This window comes from Ovis aries, chromosome 3 (assembly GCF_016772045.2).
Source record: "Ovis aries strain OAR_USU_Benz2616 breed Rambouillet chromosome 3, ARS-UI_Ramb_v3.0, whole genome shotgun sequence".
NCBI lineage: Eukaryota > Metazoa > Chordata > Mammalia > Artiodactyla > Bovidae > Ovis > Ovis aries.
In genome coordinates, this window is record NC_056056.1 from 104,883,164 (window position 1) to 104,905,836 (window position 22,673).

General features: G+C 44.4%; 1 protein-coding gene across 2 annotated transcripts in view; it reads right to left on the reverse strand.

The window, feature by feature from the left end:
• The window catches only part of BUB1 (BUB1 mitotic checkpoint serine/threonine kinase), a 35,733-nt gene extending 13,060 nt beyond the window's left edge, over positions 1-22,673 (reverse strand). The window contains exons 1-16 of one of the 2 annotated variants that reach the window (XM_012173898.5): positions 22,566-22,673; positions 19,212-19,271; positions 18,991-19,129; positions 17,718-17,914; positions 16,725-16,768; positions 15,948-16,048; positions 14,216-14,259; positions 13,929-14,113; positions 12,553-12,704; positions 10,356-10,612; positions 8,321-8,379; positions 6,742-6,870; positions 6,539-6,643; positions 5,712-5,811; positions 4,772-4,853; positions 3,966-4,140 (exon numbers count right to left, since the gene is read on the reverse strand). In XM_012173898.5, the coding sequence (XP_012029288.2) occupies positions 3,966-4,140; positions 4,772-4,853; positions 5,712-5,811; positions 6,539-6,643; positions 6,742-6,870; positions 8,321-8,379; positions 10,356-10,612; positions 12,553-12,704; positions 13,929-14,113; positions 14,216-14,259; positions 15,948-16,048; positions 16,725-16,768; positions 17,718-17,914; positions 18,991-19,129; positions 19,212-19,271; positions 22,566-22,591 (1,855 nt within the window). In that variant the 5' untranslated portion in view covers positions 22,592-22,673. Of the gene's footprint in view, positions 1-3,965; positions 4,141-4,771; positions 4,854-5,711; positions 5,812-6,538; positions 6,644-6,741; positions 6,871-8,320; positions 8,380-10,355; positions 10,613-12,552; positions 12,705-13,928; positions 14,114-14,206; positions 14,260-15,947; positions 16,049-16,724; positions 16,769-17,717; positions 17,915-18,990; positions 19,130-19,211; positions 19,272-22,565 lie in introns of both variants that reach the window. The other variant, XM_042248148.2, reaches the window with a different exon arrangement.

The following is a 22,673-nucleotide window of genomic DNA, read 5'->3' on the forward strand; positions in this document are numbered from 1 at the left end:
AAGCTCGACTAGCTAGTGCCTCACTGAGCAGCTGCTAATAATGCTCTTCAGCATTACAACATTAGCTTCCCTTCATATGGCCAAAGTGGCAGACACACTAAGAAAGGCCGATACTGACGCTATGGAAGACGCTTGACTTAAAACAGATTAAGTTCTCCAAACTGAAACAAGTTTTAAATAAAAAAAAAAAAAAAGAAGTATCATGTCTGTGATAGCACTTGGCAATTGTCCAAGTTTCAACTAAATCCTTTAAAATTCAGGTAAGAAATATATTTGGTCAGTGCAGTAAGAAAAGATTTTACTGCTTAGTTAAAAATGTTTGCCCTATAAGCTCAGACTTCATGTTAAAGTAAGTTTTCATCCTTTCATCCAGGGGAATGGAATTTTTTGGCATCTGCTTCAGTGAACAACTGCTATTTAGAAAAAGTGCCAGCAGTGACTATTTGGCTAGTGGTCCCAGATCTCACAGCACAAGTGTGCCTCTGAGACACCGTGGATTTGGATCCATTCCACTGCAATAAAGCAATTACACAAATTTTTTGGTTTCCCAGTGCATGCACGAGTTACGTTTACACTGTACTGAAGTCTTAAGTGTGCAACACCATTATGTCTAAAAAACAATGTGTGCACCTTAATTAAAAAAGGCTTAATTGCTAAAAAATGCAAACCATCACTTGAGCCTTCAGCGAGTCATAATCTTTTGGCTCGTAGAGGGTTTGCCTCGATGTAGGTGGCTGCTGAATGACTAAGGTGGTGGTTGCTGCAGGCTGGGCTGGCTGCGGCCATTTCTTAAATAAGACAACCATGAACTTTGCCAGGTCAATTGACTTCCTTTCATGAATGATCTTAAAATAAGATAACCATGAACTTTGCCAGGTCGATTGACTCCCTTTCATGAATGGTCTCTCTGCAGCAGGCAATGCTGTCTGATAGCGTTTTACCCACAGAATTTCTTTCAAACTCGAGGTCAGTCCTCTGCTGCTGCTTTATCTGCTAAGTTTATGGGATATTTTAAATTTGTTCTTGTCACTTAATCTTTATAGCATCTGCACCAGGAGTAGGTTCTGTCTTAGGAAACCGCTCTCTTTGCTCATCCATGGGAAGAGGCTCCTTACCCATGAAAGTTTTACCACGAGATGGCAGCAAGTCAGTTGCACCTCCAGGCTCCACTTCTAGCTCCCTTGCTGGTCCCACATCTAGTTATTTCCTCCACTCAAGTCTGCTGCTGCTAAGTCGCTTCAGTCGTGTCTGACTCTGTGCGACCCCATAGATGGCGGCCCACCAGGCTCCCCCGTCCCTGGGATTCTCCAGGCAAGAACACTGGCGTGGGTTGCCATTTCCTTCTCCAATGCATGAAAGTGAAAAGTGAAAATGAAGTAGCTCAGTCATGTCTGACTCTTCACGACGCCATGGACTGCAGCCCACCAGGCTCCTCCGTCCATGGGATTTTCCAGGCAAGAGTACTGGAGTGGGGTGCCATTGCCTTTGCCACTCAAGTCTAGAACCCCTCAAAGTCATCCATGAAGGCTGGGATCAGCTTCTTCCAAACTCCTGTTAGTAATGACATATCTTTTGACCTCTTCTCATGAATCACAAATGTTTTTAATGGCATCTACAAGGGTGAATCCTTTCCAGAAGGTTTTCAGTTGACTCTGCCCAGATCCATCAGAGGAATCACTATCCATGGCAGCTACGGCCTTATGAAATGTTGCTCTTAAACAATAAGTTGAAAGGACTCCTTTGTCCACGGGCTGCAGAACGGATGCTGTGTTAGCAGCCACGAAAATAATTTCATTGTATATGTCTCCATCAGGGCTCCTGGGTGACCAGGTACCCTGTCAGCGAGCAGTACTATTTTGGAAGGAATCTATTTTTCTGAGCAGTTGTTCTCAATAGTGGGCTTCAAATACTCAGTAAACCATGTTGTAAACAGATTTGCTGTAATCCAGCTTTTATAGAGCACAGCCAGAGCCGACTAACCATAATTGTTAAAAACCTTAGGACTTTTGGAATGGCAAATAAACACTGACTTCAACTTAAAGTCATCAGCTGCATTAGCCCCTAATAAGAGAGTCTGTCTGGCCTTTGAAGCCTAAAAACCGGACCTCTACTTCTCTGGCTGGCAAAGTCCTGGACGGCGGCTGTTTCGTCTACACTGGACATCTGTTATTTAGAGTAACCCCTTTCATTAATGGCCTAACTAGATCTGTGTAACTTGCTGCATCTTCCGCATCAGCACTTGCTGCTTCCCTCTGCACTCTGATACAGAGATGCCTTCTTCCCTTAAGCCCAGGAACCAACCTCTTCTGGCTTCAGACTTTTCATCTGCAGTGTCCTCACCTCTCAGCCTTCACAGAACTTTTATGACGTTAGTAGAGCCTAACTTCATAGAACTGAGTTAGGGCCTTGCTTTGGGTTCAGCTTTGGCTTAAGGCGGTACTATGGCTGGTTGGCTCTTCTTTCCAGACCACTCAAATTTTCTCCATTATTGGCGATAAGGCTGTTTGGCTTTCTTATCATTTATGTGTTCACTGGAGGAGCACTTTTAATTTCCTTCAAAAACTTTTCCTTTGCATCCATAACTTGGCTAACTGGCTAAGAAGCCTGGCTTTCAGCCTAACTGGACTTTGACGTGCCTTCCTCACTAAGCTTAATCATTTCTAGCTTTTGATTTGAAGTGAGAGACATGACATTCTTCTCTTTGCTTTAACACTTAGAAGCCACTGCAGGTTAGTAATTGGCCTAATTTCAATATTCTCCTTTTTCAGGAAGAGAGAGGCCCGAGGAAAGTGAGAAAGACAGGGAACAACCAGTTGGAGCAGTGAGAATACACACAATATCCATTAAGTTTACTGTCTCCAATGGGCGAGGTCTGTGGCACCCAAAGACAGTTACAATAGTAACACCAAAGACTGCCCATCACAGGTCACCATAACAAATGTAACTATAATGGAAAAGGTGGAAATACTGCAAGAATGACCAAATGTCAGACATCAAGTGAGTAAACGCTGCTGAAAAAATCGCGCCAGTAAGCTTGCTTGACGTGCAGTTGCCAAAAATCTCCAATCTGTAAAAACCCAGTATCTGCACAATGCAACCAAGCGAAGTGCGATACAGAGAGGTACAGGGCTTAGTCGCTCAGTCGTCTCCGACTCTGCGACCCCGTGGAGTGTAGCCCGCCAGGCTCCTCCGTCCATGGATTCTCCAGGCAAGAACACTGGAGTGGGTTGCCATGTCCTTCTCCAGGGGGTCTTCCCCACCCAGAGATTGAACCTGCATCTTCCTGAGTCTCCTGCATTGGCAGGTGGATTCTTTACCACTGTGCCAAAAATGAGGTATGCCTATATTATTTTGCAGGTCTGGTATTTAATAGGTAATAATTATCTGTGTTCAATAACTATGTCATTTATTAAGCTTCATTTCAGGCATATAAAGATCTTTGATATGAGAGTGTTATGTTTGGGGAAAATAGGACTATCTGTGAGTTTTATCACACCACTAAAAAAAGTTTTAAATATGATTTTCTGAGTATAGTATTTGCTACATCTCTAAAGTAATAAAATTTGTAGATACATATCAAGGATTAAAACTTGCTATTAGTTATTCTTATCAAATTAGAAAATGTTTACTATTTTAGCATTCAAGTAATTTAATCTGTCTGTCCTGGATATTTTATTTACTGTAAATCAGGAAATAAACCTCTGTCCTGTGCAAATGGGTGGGACATTTGCCCTTAAATACTTCTGCAGTCTTTTCTTCCGTTCTGCTTATAACCTAACACTATTGAATTTGAAAAGGCACAGAGACTCTATGAGGACATTATACTTATGTAACACTACCATGACTGGATTTTAAGTTTGCTCTTTATGACTTTCCAATGTCCCAGTTAGAATTTTCAAGAAGACGACTGTGGTAGTAGTAGAAGTGAAGCTGGCAGAAGGTGGGGCAGAGAGCGCAAGGCGCACCTTTATCTTCCAGTGGGTGCGCGGAGTCCGCGGGAAGCCTGTGGAAGGGCGTAGACGCCAGCTGCGCGGCGGACCTGAAGTCTCCCGGGCTCCTGGGGCTGGGTGCCAGGCTTTTGTTGCAGCGGACACCCCACACGGTTGAATCATCCAGAAACTCGTCAGCATGAGGCACTTCCTACAACGAAAGATGAACTGGAAACAAGGCAGTAGGTTCCCTGTTTTGCAGATGAAATTTAACACGTTGATACTTTTTTTAGATTAAAAAAAAACGAATTTTGATTTTTTCAAAGGAATGGATGTAACCCCTGGCTTACACACAGCCAAGGACATCAAGGGTCTGGTTCTTCTCCCCAGAACTGGTACACTTCATCTTTAACACACGCCAATGGAATTGTATCACGTGCAAGAGTCACAGTTTATTTACCAACTTTTTTAAAAAAATAGAAAAGTCTGGATTTACAGAGGAATAACAAAGATATTACGGAGTTCCCATTTAGCCTTTATCAAGGTTGTTAGGTCCGGGAAAGATATATATTCCCCCAGTGGTTCCTCTTGTCTACAGGGAAGACTCTCAGAGGGCAAGGATCACATCAACCTCATTTTTCAGTTTCCACATCTCTCAGTATGTGTTGTGCATACTGCAAATAATTATAGGATAATATTTTAAAAACATGATCTTCACATAATATTCTGTTTTTCCAGAACCGCTTTTTAAATACAGCACCTCATTTGACTGGCACAGTTGTTTGGTAAAAGAAATCGAAAAAGGGTTGCACAACCATTTCATGGATGAAGCAGAGACTCACATTTGGTTTTGCAGGAAACCTGCTCACGGAACGTTCTCCAAAGGTCCTGGCTCCTGCAGGTTTATTTTTCGGCTGTGGTAATCTAAGGAAAAATTGACAGAATTATAAACAGCAAAATACCCTAAGGAAATAAATTCTACCACTTAAGTCACAGTGTTAAAAACATTCTCCACTTAATTAATTAGTTAATATTCATATACATATTTCCTACCTTTATAGCAAATCTGAGTGCAAGCTGAATTAACTTGAGAAGGCATATACAAGAAGGTCTACAGTTACTTCATGAGGGGTGGAAAATACCGAATTTCTGTTGCACTGAGTTTTCAGGACAAGAGTGAGGGCCGTGACCAACAGGACGGCGTGGATGCCGCTGTTTCCTTTCCCCAGTGCGTGGTCTAGCCACGGAATACAGATCTCTTCCACATCATGACACTTGAGTTCACACCTCTCTTTCATGATTTAAATTACTAACAGTGAAACTTCCTGGTGCTACCCTAAGCTATCGTAATGCAGCTCAGCCTTAAAACAAACGTTCTCTGCCAACGTAAGCCACGTCCCTTTCTATGTCATCAATCCTGCAAAGACATACAGAGCATGTATGGACGCCTGTATTGATGAATTCATTTACAGCTAACACAATTTCAAATCTACAGGGTACCTCGGCTCTCTGATGCTTTGCAACCACACTGTTTCCTTTCATAATACATGCTTTTGTCATGGGAGGACTGCTTTCTTCTAATGCTGAAAATGTGGAAAAGAACTTCAGCCACAGTCTCCTGGCCCTGTGGTCACAAGGCTTATCCCTGGCAGAGCTGTGGCTGAACCCAGCCCATCTGACTGGCAGGTGGTCTTCTCTCCACAGCCCCACCTGGACCCAACACCACCCGTCACTATGGCAACATGCTTTTCACTCCGAGTTATCTTAACCACATGTCTTTACCCATAATTTTCTTTGTTTCCATCTTCAAATACAGGAAAAGCAGATGACAAAGAAGAGATGATCTTATTGACTCCCCAAGCCCCAGAAGATGGTGCATTTTCTGCAGGAGTACAAAAACTATAGTTAATTAGTGTAACAGGACAAAAACACTACCCTTTAGTCGAAACTTTAACTACAAATAAGAAAATGGAATAACTAACTGACGTCAGCTTTGGAACTCTAGGCCATGCGGTAGTCCCTCTGCGCTGACAGGAAGGGACTGTCACAGGCGCTGGCACCCAAGCCTCCAGGCCTCGAGCCCCTGCCACACCTAACAATCACGATGCTCCTAGCACACAGCTACGGGCACTGACACCGAACACAGCTCTCCACGACTTTTTCTACAGTTAAGCTATGTCTCACATGCTATGTCTTTTCTACAACTAACTCTGTGTCTTCATTGTGATCTCTCTCTGGCTTCCAGCAAAAATCCTCTGACTCGAGACAAATAGGAGGTGGGGGGTGGGGCAAGTCCTGGTCCCCAACACTCCGCCCTGAACACCCCTCTGCCTGGCAAGGCTCAAGTTCCCCTCAACCCACTGTCCTTCCTGGCCACGCCTACCGAGGCCTATTTTGCCCTCGTTTAGCACTTACTATTTTTTAAGAAATAAATCAAGTCCATGACACACACTGAGCACCTGGCAAAGCGCTTCTACGTTTTACTTCACAACATGCACTCCCGACAAGCTAACCAAGGGCAGGCCTACTTCTGCATAATCCTTGCTTTCTCCACAGGCAACCACCTGCTACGTTATCCATTTAGTAGCTATTAAATAATTTGTTATTACTTTGAAACTGGGCTTCAAACTCGTTTTGACCTAGAGATGGCCATTCCTCTTTGTCATCGGAAATATCAGGAAGTGTAGGAGCCTGAAACACATTCATGATGAAACCTTAAAAGAACAGAAGAATAACCGTAACCATGATTGCAAAAGAGCTCTCACTAAGTCACAGTCAGATGTTACACATTCACACAGCAGGCTTTACGTACCGAGAGCTTCCTTGGTGTGCACCGTGGGTGATGGCTGCACTTTGGATGGTGTTGCCTGAACCAGTCCCAGAGATGTGTTTGGAGTTGTGTGAAAGGAACTTGTGTTAACAACCTTCTGTGTTTCACACCCTTTTAAAGAAATGGGGACAAACTGCCATGTCAGTAATCAGAATAATTCAGAAGACACACAATTTAAGAAACTTAGTATACATTTTATTATTGTTGATAATTCTCACTTGTTGTTGTCTAGTCACTAGATCGTGTCCACTGACCCCATGGACTATAGCCGGCCAGGCTCCTCTGTCCATGGGCTTTCCCAGGCAATAATACTGGAGTGGGTTGCCATTTCTCTCTCCAGGGGATCTTTCCGACCCAGGGCTTAAATCCGACTCTCCTGCATTGGCAGGTGGATTCTTTACCACTGAGCCACCTGGGAAGCCAATTCTCACTAGGAATTTCATTATTCTAGTACTATCACGTCTTTTATTTTGATCTTTGTAATAGTCCCACAAGTTGGGTAAAGTAAGAATTATCTGTTAACAGAAAAGGAAATAAAAGCTCAAAAGAGTTAATTAAGCGGCTTGGTCTAAAACCATATCAAATGAGCAGCCTAGTCATCAACAGCACCCTTTGCTCCACTGTATCCCAAGAAATAGTAGCTACGCTATAAATCTTAGGACCGGTTTTCCATCTCACTCAGCTGGAGTCCAGGTACAGCCCTGCATAGCCCAAGCCCTCCTAGCTCCGACCTCATCTTCCTCACCACGCCCACCCCCGGAGGCCGCTGGCTGCTCTGCTGTGCTCAGAACACATCAGGGACATCAAGGACTCTGCCCTGCTGGTAGCTCCGCCTGAAACGGGCTTTGCAGGCTGGCCCTGTCTTTACCCAAATAGCACTGTCGTCGTGAGCATCTTTCCTGGCCCCTCTGAAGTATCGGGCCCCTCCCTAACAGCCACGCTTCCTTGCCCCCTGAGCGGGGTGGGGGCTCTCTGTCCTTTCTGTCTGTGGCTGCACCTGCAGCCACTCAGGACAGCGCTCGGCGTCCACGCGTGCTCGGCCTGGTCCTGGTTAAATGCAGGTCTCACCTGCTGTTTGGAGCAGCTCTGCTTCCACTAAACTGTCACTGGAGAGAATGTCACGGTACATGGGGGTGGGACGCGAAGGCCCCATCCACGTCCCAGTTTATTTATGAAACTTACTGTTATGTAAGTACCTCTAACGAAGTAGTATAAAACAGAAATATCACACATCACTCCCAAATAACCACCATGGCTTCCTCACAACACATTACAGACGACTCTTGTTTTAGAGTAATCTACTGGGAAATTTAAGAGGAAAGTTTTCACAAATCAGGTTTCCAAAGGATTCTAATAATCTGTGACTATCAAGTAGATTTCCCGCTTTATTGGAAATGGCCCAGGGCTTATCTGACCCCTGCGTTCTGAGAACAGGAGAGCTGACAACCAGGTTTGTTAAGGCCTAGAGTCCCCATAAATTGTGGCCAGCTAACAGACCCCTGAGTAACTTGAACGAGTCTGGGCAGAGGTCAGACACAAGTGTATTACAATTAAACATTACCTTCTTTTATCTCTGCTCCGCTCTGTGGCCTGAATTCATGAGTACTTTTGTTCACACACCTGGAAGAGAAAACTCCTGAGACACACTAACTCTCAAGAACAGCAAAAGAAATGTTGGCGATTGCCAGCCTGTTTTTGAAATAAAGGTGGGGGCGTCTCTGGTGGCCCAGAGGTTAAGAATCCGCACTCCCAGTGCAGGGGCACAGGTCTGATCCCTGGTTGGAGAGCACCCTGCATGGCGCGTGGCATGGCCAAGAGAGGGAAACAGGCGGGACTGCCTACAGTGTAAGCGACTATGTTTCCTTTCGCGTCCTTTTGAGGACAATAATTCTTACAGATAAAGGCCAGGTATTCATGTTTGCTTGACACAGTGATTATAGATGTGAACACCTGATAATCATTTGCACACGTGGAAGGGAGGTTAAGGGTCTCCCTGATTCAAAAGAGCCCATTTGTTACACAGGCCAAGGGGCTGACCGGCAGCTCTGGGTCTGGGTGCCCAGCGTGGCTCTTCTGAGTTACGATGTGGGAAAGCGCTGGTGCCTTTGCTGTGGAGCCGTAGTGCCTTGTCCTCTAGACTTCAGTTATCAAGAATGGAAAAAATGCTAGAGACACTTACATCACAGTCTGGTTTAAGTCCAGTGGGGAGAGTGGACTTCATCTGTCTCTTTAACACTGCTTCCCTTAATGAACCCTGTGAGGATGCAAAGTAAAAGGTGCAAGGCACCCTCAATCCCACAAATCCCCATTAAACCGCCATGAAAGCCGGAGTTGCGCATGCGGTGCCAGGGAAGGCGCCTCTTCTCTGCCACCTGTCCAGGCCGCTGAGAGTGAGGGGCCCCCTCGGTCCCTGCCTGGGCCAGGGTCGCGGGCAGACCGCAGTGCTTCTGGGATCCGCATGCTCGTTGGGTTAAAGAGCCTCACCCTTCTCTAAGGGGTGGCTGGACACGCAGCATGCCTCCAGGGTCTGTCACTGCCGTTGTGACCATCTTACAATCACGAGAGTTAACTATGAAGAGCTAATGAAGTCACAGCCCACACACAGCAGTTCTCTTCTTAAAAAAAATTTTTTTGGCCACACCACATGGATTGCAGGATCTTAGTTCCCAGACCAGGGAGAGAACCCACAGCCCTGCACTGGAAGGGCAGTCCTAACCACTGGACTGCCAGGGAGGTCCCAGCAGTTTACTTTTCACATACACGGTTCAATACAGGACACAGGTCTGATTAGTATCCTCAGGTGACTGCAAAAGCAGGATCATTTTAAAGTCTTATTTCCAAGGGAAATCATCAGTGAAGTTAACCTCAGACACCGAGGAGAAGCAGTCCTTAAGAACCATAATCTGTGCTAAGGGTTTTAGCCCAAGGGAAAGATGGGAGCCTCACTTTCATTTTTCCTAAAAGAGCAAGAAAATTTTTTTATGTTTAAAAAAAGAGAGCACCAAAGTGACTGAAGATAAAAATATAAACAGAACAAGTGATACGACAATAATTATAATCTCTGCCATCTAGGAGAACTGCTCAGAACTGGGGGGAGAAACCTCCACAGCAGTGTATGAGAGATCTTGGTAAACTGCATTATGGATATTAATCCCAAACTGTCCCAGGGGAAGACAGAAGGACCGTGAGAACACACTGTCAAGCATTCAGGTAACAGCCTGACAGGCAAGTAACTATCTGGACTGTAACACCCCTGCTTTATGTTCCGTCAGAGCTGGTGAGCAGAGGCAGTTTCAGTTTAGCAGCTGTATATTCTTCAGCTGCAGAAAGACCGGTAAGTTTCAGGGCATCAGAATTTTTAATTCAAGAGAGAAGTATGAAGTAGAACAAACATTCTTAAAAGAAACAGTGCGGCTGAACGACCTGGGGCTAATGTGTTGGCAATGTGGTTTCTCCACTACATGCCCATCTAAACATCATTTTGAAAACAAGCCTCGCCCATCAATCACACGCTGCCCTCACTACTGCAGGCCACACAGAGAATTCACCAGACACCACTGCCACTGCCACCGTCTCTAGGGCCACCTCTGGCTCACCTGGCATCTCTGCCGCCCCCTGAAAACACGGCGTCCGTCACGGGCGGGTCTGCCAAAGGAGCCGGGCAAGCCACACCCTGGCTGGCGGCCGGGGACACCAAAGCAGTGGCGACAGCACTTGCTGTAAGAGGGACAGAAGGTGCCTCCCCGGGCTTCTCGTCCGCGTTCTTCGAGGTCTGCTGAGGGACGGCTGGAAGACCCGGAGCTCTTAGTTCCTGCTGGGAGTCTGTGTGTGCCTCCAAACACGCTGGACGGACCTTTCACAGTAAGCAGACAGACAAAAAGCCATGAGGCTACCAGTTAGGTCTTACAGCTTTGTCTTCAGAAGATGCCTTGCCTCTCGAGGCAGCCTCTTACCTCCCTAGGTATTCTGAAATGAACAGTCAGCAACAAGGCCACACCACATGCTGGATGCTTCTGTAGCTTAACCACAGATTCAACTGGTGCTTCATATTTCTAACCCCTAAATACCAGCCACGACCGTGCATCAGGAAAATACCAACAAATCAATGTCACCAAATGCTCATAATGGTGTTCTTCCCATTAAAATACCCTTGGTGACCATTTTCTCTTCAATGAATAGGAAACATGAATATTAACTGTACTAATTGCCACAAAAGCATGGCTCATCATGCGAAGGATATGGACACAGGCCTTTAACTTAATTAAAATCTCTGCTTTTCTACTCATATGTACTTAGACTGCACACGTACACTCTTATATTACCAAGTTAAAAGACAAAGAATTAATTCCTCAGCATGTAAAAGTATTCTCACAAATTGTTAAGGAAACACTGAATAGCTAGGGCAAGAATAGTTATTTCACAAACAAATGGACAAAATATAAAGTTTATTCTCAATAGTCATCAAAAAAGAGATAATTTAAATTTTCTTATCTACTGACTTAGTAAAGATCAAAAATAATCATAATATTCATTTCTGAAGAAACATATTAAAAAACAATAATCAGACTTTCTCCACAAATATCAAAACACACGACAAAGTTATAGTAAACGCACGACATGGTGTTTACTGTAAGAAACACCATGACCTTATAGGAGGCTTAAGAAGAGAGGTTTAAGCAGCAGCCTACTGACCAAAGCAGAGACGGTTATTTCAGAAATGGGCCTTTCATATATTAAAAATTCAGTCCATGATAAAGATATCTTAAGGGATTCCCCGGGGGCTCAGTGGCAAACAATCTGCCTGCAGTTCAGGAGATGCAGGCTGATCCCTGGGTGGGGAAGATCTCCATTCAGAGAAGGGAAAGGCTACCCATTCCAGTACTCTTGCCTGGGAAATCCCATGGACAGAGGAGTCTGGCGGGCTACAGTCCACAGGGTTGCAAAGAGTTGGACACAACGGAAGTGACTGAGCATGCACAAAGATATTTTAAACCAACAGGGAAAAGCTGAGCTGGTAATTTAAACCAATAGGGAAAAGCTGAGCTGGTAAATAAATGACTCAGGGACAACTGGAGATCCGTTTGGAAAATACATCCTCAGACCACTCATACACAGAAATAAGTTCATTAAGAGAGGCTTCTGGTTAAAGACAGTGGCTTAAACATGTGTTTTATCATCCACATCCTCCCAAAACCTCACTAAAATGACAGTAGAGGAATCCTAACACCTCAAACAGCGGTCAGAGGAGGTGACCTCCAGAGAAGCGCAGAAATGTGAACGTGTCGGAAGTGAAGGCGGAACTGAAAACAGGAATACGGCCATAGTAGGTCTATAGGGAAAGCAAGCTCTGAGACCCGTTCCTGCAGGTGCTGCCGGCTTCTCAATACAAATCACTCAATATATTTGAATTTCCATTCTGTAACAGTCATTGCACCTCCCCTACAAAAGGAAAATCAGATAGAGGACTATATGCACCAATGCACAGACACGCACACTACACACCCTGCTCTCTAACTCCCTCTCTCATCCTGCGCTGTGAGTGTCCTTCTGGGCTGGCACCGAGAAGCCCCGTGTCACTCTGGCTCCTGCCTCTTTAAATGTGACTGCCATCCTTGCTGGAGGTGTGTCATTGTCTTTCCCCCCAGTTCTTGGTGGGGGGAGGGGGGGAATAATTCGGAAAGCTAGTACTAAACTGACATCAGAATTCACTCTACAAATAAAGCACGGAAGGGACGAACAGAAACAGAAAGCACTGCAGCGGGCGTGGGAGGCGACGGGGAGGAGCCCACACACCTCAGACGTCCCCCGGGAAGAGGGCAGGTTCCCCTGCGACATCTCCACCACCTGGTGCAGCTTCTTATGAAGCTCATCCATTTTCTGTTTTAATAGTTGTTCTTCCAAAGCATTTGCTTCTTTCCTTTTCATATAATGCCTCTCTTCATTTACTTTAGGAAAGACAAAGTATAGTTTGCAGGTGAGATTTAAACTCAGGTCAACAGAGGAATCTGTGCAAAATCAGCAAAAGTTTATTTTTAAGATGGCAACTATTTTTTACTAGTCTTTTTCCAAGAGTATTTGGTTTTTAGAACTGAAATACTATCTACTTTTCAATTATACTTTTTACCTATCCTCAGTACAGTTACTTTTAAGTTCAGGGTGTGTACGTTATAAAAATGTACATGATGAGCAACAAAAATATTTGGTAATAGCATGGTATGATGCATGGTATGATACTAAGCACTTTTAACAATTACGACTGTGCAAATCATTTGAAAATGGAAGTGTTTTTAAAAGACAGAAGTTTCTCGCTGCTTCCTAAGGAGTAAGAGTAAAGTGCACTGAAAGGTCAGCATGTCAAGGACACTGCTGTCGGTCCCATTTCCAGGAACTGGCTAACATAACCACATCACATACCAATCAAACTGTCCAGCTCAGGTTTAGCATCTGTGCAAGGCATGAAAGGGTGCTCCCCGAGTGTCACCTGACTGTCCTCTCGGTCGTTAACCAAACGAGAAATAATGAATAAACATTGGCCAACGCAGGGTGCACAGCACAAATAGTCAGATGCTGTTGAAATCTTGAGAGGAACAGAGGTTCATTTTCCTCTGAGGTCCCTGCTGCTACAGCAAACGTGCTGCAAAACTGAAGTGCCAACGTTGTTGTTAACATTCAGTCTTCGCTGCAGAATCAGGACCCACTGGACAGCACAGCCATGAGTAACACCGCACTTTGATCAGAGGACTCCTGAATGTCTTTTTTATAACAGCTGCAGACTTTGAAGAATCTCTTCTCAACTCTAGTTCTTAATTAATTCTTTACAGTGTAAATAACTGACCCGGGGCTTACAATTGCTAGATACAGGAGCTCACACCCATACGGATGCTATCTGAAAGCTTGGAAGAATCCACTGCATGGGCACGGACATCCCCTGTAGTGCTGTCTCAGCTCTAGGCTTTGCTGTCAAGACATCGATTTAGGCTTTGGACAAACATGGCTGCTACCTCAGTATTTAACAAAGGTTTTAGGCTTCTGATGGAATGAGCTGGATATTTTTTTTTTTTTTTTGAGATTCCTTCAGGACAATGAATTATCTACTACAAATGTAATTACTCAGAGATGAGAATCATGTTAAGTGACCTAGGCTATCTCAAATTTAAGACTGCAAGTACCCCATTGTTCATGCTTTCTCCGTAGATTGTATCTCTGGGCTCTCAGCTCTTCGAAGGAAAACTCCGATTCTCCGCGAATAAGCTTCTCCTTGCAATACATGACAACCTGCTGAACATCAGCTTTGTCTGCCACAGATGCGTGTGAAGAATATTCTGATTTAGAAATTGTGATCACCCTTTGTTCCCTAAAATGGGGAAAAATACATCATTTATGACAGTGAACTGCAACGGCTCTGGAAGGAAAATCAGTCACAGATGAAGGCACCGATTGTACTTGCATGTCTGACCCTTTATCACCAGCTGCAGGTGTTGCTCCAGGAAGTTGTGGACCCTAAGGAGACAGAAAAGAAACACAAATAATCACTGATCTGAGAAGAATCCGTCATCCAGACGACTGCAGAAAACAGCATGGAAACACTTGTGGGGTCTCTGAATCATCAAGCAGATTTATGTGTGCTCTTTCAAGTCACCATCAACAGCTGAAGCCTTGGTTTGCATGATCACTTTTATGACAGGTTTTACAACTAGAGTCCAATAAGAAAGTGTTTGGACCTGTGGGTCTTCTTCCAATAAGAAAGGCCCACAGTCTAGGGGCTGAGCCACAGGCCTAAGTGTAATGAGATTAATATTCCAAATGGCTACATTAGAAAAAAAATTCTGAACATTTTCTGCTGGTACTGTTCTCTGCTCAGGAGCCCACAGTGCTAGCGTTCAGTCACTAGACAAGTATTTACTGGATCTCTCATCTGTGTCCTGTCAGGTCCTGAGCAGTGACTGTGGAAAAGATCCATCTCTGCTGCCCAGACACCTGGAGCTGGGGCAACAGGAGACAGACAAGGTGGCACGCATGCTGCTGCTGCTGGGTCGTGTCAGCCGTGTCCGACCCTGTGCGACCCCACAGACGGCAGCCCACCAGGCTCCCCCGTCCCTGGGACTCTCCAGGCAAGAACACTGGAGTGGGTCGCCATTTCCTTCTCCAATGCAGGAAAGTGAAAAGTGAAAGGGAAGTTGCTCAGTCGTGTCCGACTCCTAGCGACCCCATGGACTGCAGCCTGCCAGGCTCCTCTGCCCGTGGGATTTTTCCAGGCAAGAGTACTGGAGTGGGGTGCCATTGGCACGCATGAGTTGGATGTAAATTGGGATAGTGTGAGTATCTGTCAAAGTTGGAATTCATAGTCTCCTTCTAAGAAGGTGTTACATTAATGAAACTTAATACATGTGTCCCTGGAACAGAGCGTTTCCACAGGATTTAGCTTAGAGCAGGTCTGTAGCCAACTCTGAAAGAGCACTGGTACCCTGAGGAGGAAAGAAGCTGGGAGAAAGGAGAGAACGTGTACATGCAGATGAGTCGCTAGGGCAGGAGAGTCACCCTGGCCCCTGGCATGGCAGCAAGGGCCCAGTATTTATTGGTTGGTGGCGGACAGGAGCTGTCATCTAGGGCTTCTGCTGCCTCACTGATACAGTAAGTGCGCCAGTTCCTGACAAAGAGGTTAGACATAGTCAGGCCCCAAGTTTGAGGAGAGTAAAGAGAAGTTAAAAATTACCATTTGGCATGAGTGAGCAGAAAAGGAAATGCAGGCAACGTGCAAAACATGAAGTGTGAACGGGGAAACTGGAAGCGACTGCCAGGAAACAGAAAAGCTCTGGCTGAGGCGACGGTTCCAGGCCCAGAGCATCTGAAGTATGCTCAGGTGTCTGCAGATGGGTGTGCCCTAAGCCAGAGAACCCTGGGCCAGGGAGGCGAGCCCCGCAGGGCAAAGGACAGAGGCTGCAGGGGAGCAGGCGAAGACAGGAGGCTGTGCAGCTGTGCCACCAGGCCAGACGAGTGCAGAAGTTACGGTCAGAGAGGGAGCGACTTTCCACTTAATACTGGAAGTGGGCAGGCCCAGAAAGGCGCCACAGCACAGGTGGCTGACGTGGAGGTCAGTGCTGGGAGACAAGGTCAAAGAAACGAGGTGCCCGAGTGACACCATTCAACACCCTTCCCAGTTCCCACGCAACTGCAGCTGTCATTATTACCTGATTCTTAGAAATGCAGGCTGAGTTACTTCCTGGATTTGAGTTTGATGTTACCATTTGATTTAAAATCTGAGCATCATGCAGAGGTTCTGAGGTTCTCACTATGACACAAAATGCATGAAATGAAAAGAAATGAGGCTAAAACCATATTAAGTGAATATAATACAAATACACTCCTCTAAGCTTTCAATAACTAGCACTGAAAAATGAACTCACTCACACTATCTCAAAAACATAATTAAAACACCTTATAAATAAAAGTAATGTTGTAGAAACAATTTTCTAATCAATTCAAAATGCCCAAGGGAGTCCCTGAAAGAAACGTAAACTCTAGCTATTTTAAACAACAGGATAAGTAGTCGGTGCTTAATGCTGAAATGTAACCTTTATTTCTTAAAAAAAAAAAGAAAAGAAAAAATCCATTTCTTTAAAAGTTGCATTAAGTACCTTTAATTTAATTCAGAACAGATGTACTCCAGAATAAGTATCGTCACTCAATTTGGGGTAATTTTTACTTTTTGAAAATCCTAAAACTACAATGAAATTACCAAGCTTTTCGGGGTTTTTTTGGAGAGTTTTTCTTTTAAAGTGCTAAGACAGAGTCCCTGCTATGCAGGGCTATGAAGCAGGCATTATTATTATCAGAGGGTCTTCCCCATTACTAAGATAATATAATCAATAAATACTGGATGGATTTGTCTTTTAAGGGGAAAAAGGCAGTGAAAATCAGAGACTAAGTTACTGATACTTTGGGTATTTTAGAAAGTGTTATTTTACCTTGAGTAGACAAATGGGTTTCAGTGAGGCGTGTCTGAAACATCCTAAAAGACAACAGCAAAGGCATCAATATAGATTATAATTCACAGTTTAATATGCATTTATGTTAAGAGTGAAAACTAAACAGGATAGACAGCTTACTGTGATCTAATAAAGACTGAGGTTAAGACAGATTGCAAAGTTGAATTTTAGATTTGCTTCAAAATTAAGGGAAAAAAAACCTGGGCTTATTTTCACACCCAATGCACTTAATTAGAAAAATTCCTCCTTTTGCCTCATTTATGTCAGTATTTGATAAATTCACATAACAAATGTACCCTCCTCTGTGGATATCAATATGCTCATGTTACAACATGTACATATTGTAGGCTTTTGCTGGTGGCTCAGCAGTAAAGAATCCACCCGCAATGCAGCAGACTTGGGTTCAATCCCGGGTCGAGAAGATCCCTTGAAGAAGGAAATGGCAACCCACTCCAGTATTCTTGCCTGGAAAATCCCTTGGACTAAGAAGCCCAGTGGGCTACAGTCCATGGGGTCACAAAGAGTTGGACACGACTGAAGTGACTTAGCACACAGCATGTGCTGATCTTTGTGAAGAAAAACAAAATGTTGGAAACAAACGTTCCATTCTAGAACAATGAAATTATGACACTGCTCTGGGACAGACTTCACAACCACTTTCTAAGTGGTATAAAAGTCCATAATTTCTTAAGAGCAGTATAAAGCTCAGCATGTACAGTCAGACATACAGTACAATTTACTACTGTAATACAGAGGGTCTAAGCACACACGCAGGCATCAGAAAAGACACTGGAAGGAAGTGCTCAAAAATATTAATGGTACTATTTCTGGACAGTTTTTCTTTATACTAGTTCCACATTTTCCCCAATGACAAGCATTTCCCTGTACAAATATGACAATAAAACTCTTTAAAGAGCAAACCACTGCCTCTCACGGTAGGAATCACTGTGCGGAGCCTCCCTGTCAAACCACCTGTACTGTTGTTGCAGCAGCTCTGTAGGTTCGGCCTGGTTCTGAATTCCTCTCCGAAAAACGGCACCGGCGTGCTGCCACTCCCCCTGGCCTTCCAGGTGCCCGGCCCAGGCTACGTACAGAGGAGCTGCCTGGGTTCCGATACCGTGGTTGTGCAGAAACTCAAAAAACTGGTGAAGGTCACTGTTGCACTTGGCCTGCAGAAATCCAAAGCAGACAGACATGAAAGAAGGGCGCTTGCCAGGCACGGCGTGGCTTCCAGTCCAAACAACACTCAGTGTTCGTCCTCAAGGAGGCAGCACGACATACTTGGCAGGGGAAGGCCTGTGTGGTCCTCTGATGGCAAGCCTCAAAGTCAGCTCATCCCCTTCCTTGACATTCAGCATCCCCCACTATTTCCCAAGACAGTAGGTTCTGTGCCGTAATGTTAATATATAAAGTTGTACTCGTTCAAATTCCTCAGGGTGTGTCTAATCCTCACATTTTGAAGCTTAGTAAAGATAGATAACAAATTCCTGTTTACTTTATCTATTCCATTCATGATTTTATGACCACAACTTGTACCCCAAGCCTTTAGTTCAAGATTGAACAGATCCAACCTTTGAAAGACTAACCTGAGGCAGCTTTCTCATTTTAGCACTAAATTTCATTTCTGAGAGTTAATATTTTCTTAATTATTCACAATGAATTTAATTTACTCAAGGAACCCTCTTTAGCACCAGGGAGTGCCTGTTTATCTACTCTTCCCTGAACACACTTCTCAGCCAACAAACCCTCTTTTCAAGGTTTCTACCTTGAAAAGTGAAAGTGTCAGTCCCTCACTTGGGTCCGACTCTTTGTGACCCCATGGACTGTGGCCCGTTAGGCTCCTCTGTGCATGGGATTTTCCAGGCAAGAACACTGGAGTGGGCTGCCATTTCCTTCTCCAGGGGATCATCATGACTCAGGGGTTGACGCAGGTCTCCTGCATTGCAGGCGGATTCTAGACCCCCTGCGCCGCCAGGGAAGCCTGGTTTCTAGCTTCTGTTGTCACATTTCAGACTTTACAGAGAAGGAGGGTTTTAAAATTCAATCACTGATTCCACAAGACAGAAGCCAGAAGATTATAAAATACAAGTCTCTGGCCACAGAACTTAGGAAAAAAAAAAAGTTATAACTTAGAAACATAAGGAATCAAATAAAAAACACCCAAAAAAATGATCCTAAAATCTGGGGTAAAAAGCAAAAGTACAACATGACTAGTGTGTGATTATACCTCTGAAAGTATACTTACAAATTGTAGACAATAATTGATGAACCTTGGGTCATTGTGATATCTCTTCTTATCTAAAAATTCCTTCATTAGATGCTCTAATAAAGTTGTTAAGTATTCTTTATTCTCAGGAAAATTCTCTTCTACCCATCGCATGTAACTAGAAAAAATATGGATAGTATTAATTTTTCAGGGCAGCATACAGTTTGTTCATAGAAAAAATAAATAAACGAAATGCTAACCTTTCCCATTCACCAAGTGGGTCATCGCCCTTGTAGCTCTGCATATGGGCTTCAAACATTCTAGAACACAGAAACATAGGTACATGGGATTATTAGGAATACTTCCTAAAAGCAAAAGTTATATTTCATATTTATCATGAATATACCTTAAAATAGAAAACTTACGACATCAATTCAAATGCTATAATAAAAATGAAAACAGTATCCACTCAGAAACTCAAAAGCAGTGTTTTTTTCAGAAGAAAGCAAGACGCAAGGCCGCTGAGGTAGGTCTACAGGAAGCAGCTATTAATAAAAGGTCTCCAGCTCCAATGTCACCGCCACCATGAGGGGCACTAGAACCTTGCTGCTCCTCCTTCTAGTGTTGGGACCCAGGTGTGGCGCTGACCAGGACCCCTCACCTTGCTGCTGAGGAATTTGGCTGGAGATTTGAAGAGAGCTCTTGAAAGGTGCATGACAGCCCACGGTTATTCACCCAGTTACGTCTGAATCTTTGCAACCTCATAGACTGTAGCCTGCCAGCCTTCTTTGTCCATGGGGTTCTCCAGGCAAGAATACTGGAGTGGGTTGCCATTCCCTTCTCCAGGGGCTCATCCCAACCTATGGATCAAACCTGGGTCTCCTGTATTGCAAGCAGATTTTTTACCGTCTGAGTCACCAGGGAAGCGCATGACAGCCCAGGGTCCAGCAGATTGGGACTTCCAGGACATGGTTTGCTTTCCGGGCCTCAGTGGGACGCCAGGGTCCCGAGGGGGACTACCGGATGACAGTGCTCAGAAGTCAGTGGCTGCAGCCCCCTGAGAACTTGCCCTACTTCTGCACACTCAGCCACAGCGTGAAAAAACCCAGCCGAGCCAAGAAAGTTCTCCAAGAGGCCCCAGGTGCTAGCAGGATGAAGAAACCAGCAAAAAGAAAGAACACAGAGGGGGAAAACAAGCAAACAAACCCAAAGGACAGAAGGGGTAAGAATGCGACAGGACTTACTATTTTCAGGTAGGGTGGTCAGGGAAAGCCTGCCTCTCTGAGAGGGTAACGTATGACGGGGCCAGAACCAAGCAGGTAAGTCAGGAGAAAGGCGAGGGGTGACAAGATCTAATGTGTATTTTTAAACTGTCTCTAAGTGACAAAGCAGGTGGGGGATGAGAACAGTTACAGAGCGATTGCAGAGCCCCAACCAGTATGGGAACTGTTCAAATGTGGAACTGGGGTGTTTTGGAGAAAGAAACAATGAGACTTGCGGATGGGACTGAACACTGGGTAAGAGAGAGAGCCAAAGTAAGGAAGACTTTCAGGTTTCTATCAAAGAAGTTCGATGATCTTTTCAAGGGGAAAAAAAAATTTGAAAGTAATATTTTCTTCTAGCTGTCACCTCACAATACAAATAAAATCAAAGTTTCTTATGACTCAAAATCCAGAAGCCTCAAAAGAAAAGGCTAGGTAAGTGGACTACTTATAAATAAAAAGCTTCTCTATGTCAAATAAACAAAACACCGAGCAGAGTTAAGAGAGAAATGCTAAATGGCGATGACGAAAAGAGCTTCTAGAAATTGGGGGGAAAAAAACAAATCCAATCCAATTTAAGAAGTGAACAAGAGGCATTTCACAGGAAAATACTCAGCCTCTCTCGGGAGAGAAATTTGCCTCACCGAGAGAACTTCTCATCTACCAGACTCCAGAAATATGACAACAGTGTAGAGGGGAAGTAATGGAAAGAGACACACTTACAACTTGCTTGGAGGTGGGAGTGTGCTCAGTCCCTGCCACGGAAACTGGTAATAATATCACCAGAATGACAGATGGATTTCCTTTTGATCTAGCAAACCCACTCCTAGTAATCTAGAGGACAGGTACACAAAAAGCACCACGGGTACAAGATTTTTTGCCATGGCACTATTTGTTATGGCAAAGAAGGTCCACATTCCAAGCGTCCAACAACGGGGTACTTTTTTAGGTCAATTATGGCACATAAAATATCATGCAGTTGAAAGAAAAAAGAATCTAAGGAATGACAGACGGAAATCTCCAAGGACAGCATTAAAAAAAAAAGTGCATCTGCTCTGCTACTTTTTATGTTTAATAAAGGCAGGAATTGTACACATACGTACATACATATGTTCGTGTTGTTATAAATATTTACATTCTTGAAAAATAAACTAGAAAAATGGTTACATACAAGGCATTGGGAGAGCCGTCAGATAGAGATCTCAGTGAACAAGATTTAACTAAATCTTTTTTAACCACACAGAGATAGTACTTATTTTTAAAAGTTAAAAAATATTTCTACATCTTGAAACTCCCTCTTGTGCATCATAGCAGATAAGTTTCCACAATTTATAAGCAGTTTAAAAGTTCCTAATTTATGAACAACTTTCTCCCAAAACATATGTAATAGGCAGCCCAAAGTAAGATGCCTGTCTGATACCAATCACACTGCCCTAGTAATATGGTCTAAACACTGTAAAGCAATACTAAAACACTCAGCTCATTAGTGCAAATTAGCCTTTGGAATGTCAAAATAAGGTCAGAAATATCTGGTTTCTATTTTAAAATGGGGGAAGAGGAGTCTGTAAAATTGAAATCCTTTGCAGTCTGGGCTACAGAAAAAGTCTGAAGGCAGAGTCAAGGATCTGAGTCTTTTGATCCCAGACAGTTAATATTACACTGGTGCTAATAAAACTAACCAGTTTTACTTTCCGTAGCACAAGATTTAACTGTTTTAAATGCGTTTAACAGTTTTGATAAATCACCTAAGTCATGAAAAGCAAAGACATGGGAATTTTAAAAGGTGTTAGCAGGTGGACATAAATGACAAACAGTGGAACATTTTTTCCCTTAAAGTGCACATTACTCAACGTTTTTAATAATTGCGGGATTATGGGATAGTGCAATTTTAAGTTCTTTCCCTTTCTAGAATTTTAAAATAAGTGGTTTCGAAAATTTCTCATGAAACCTACAGGCAAGTGTTAGTTTTTGGGGGGTTAGACATTTTAATTCCATCGAGGCGATCTGCCCAGAGAAGAATTCCTTACAATCAAGGAGCTCTGGGGGCCTCCATTTCATCCAAACCCCTCCCCACTCCCGTCAAACTGCCACCCTAGCGGCAGCTCGGTCAAAGGCCCGGGGTCTCAGCGGCGGCCTGCAGGGCAGCCAGGGAGGGATGGGGGTAGTGAGGCTGGGAGGGGACAAACTCCAGGGCCAAGAAAAGGGGCGGGAAGGCCAAGGGAGGCAGGTCTGGGGCGGACCCGGGACCTGCAGCCCACTAGGCCCGAACTCAGGTACCCCAGCCCCCGGAGGCCTGCAGCCGGAGATCACGCCCCCGCCCACCCGTCTCCCTCCCAGCAGACCCACACCTACTGAAACACATTTTCCGGGTTATCCATGGCGAGAGGATCCAGGCCAGCGGCAGTCCCAGCGCACTGTCGGGTAGGAGCCGCCGCCAAGTCGAATCTCCCGCGCAGCCTC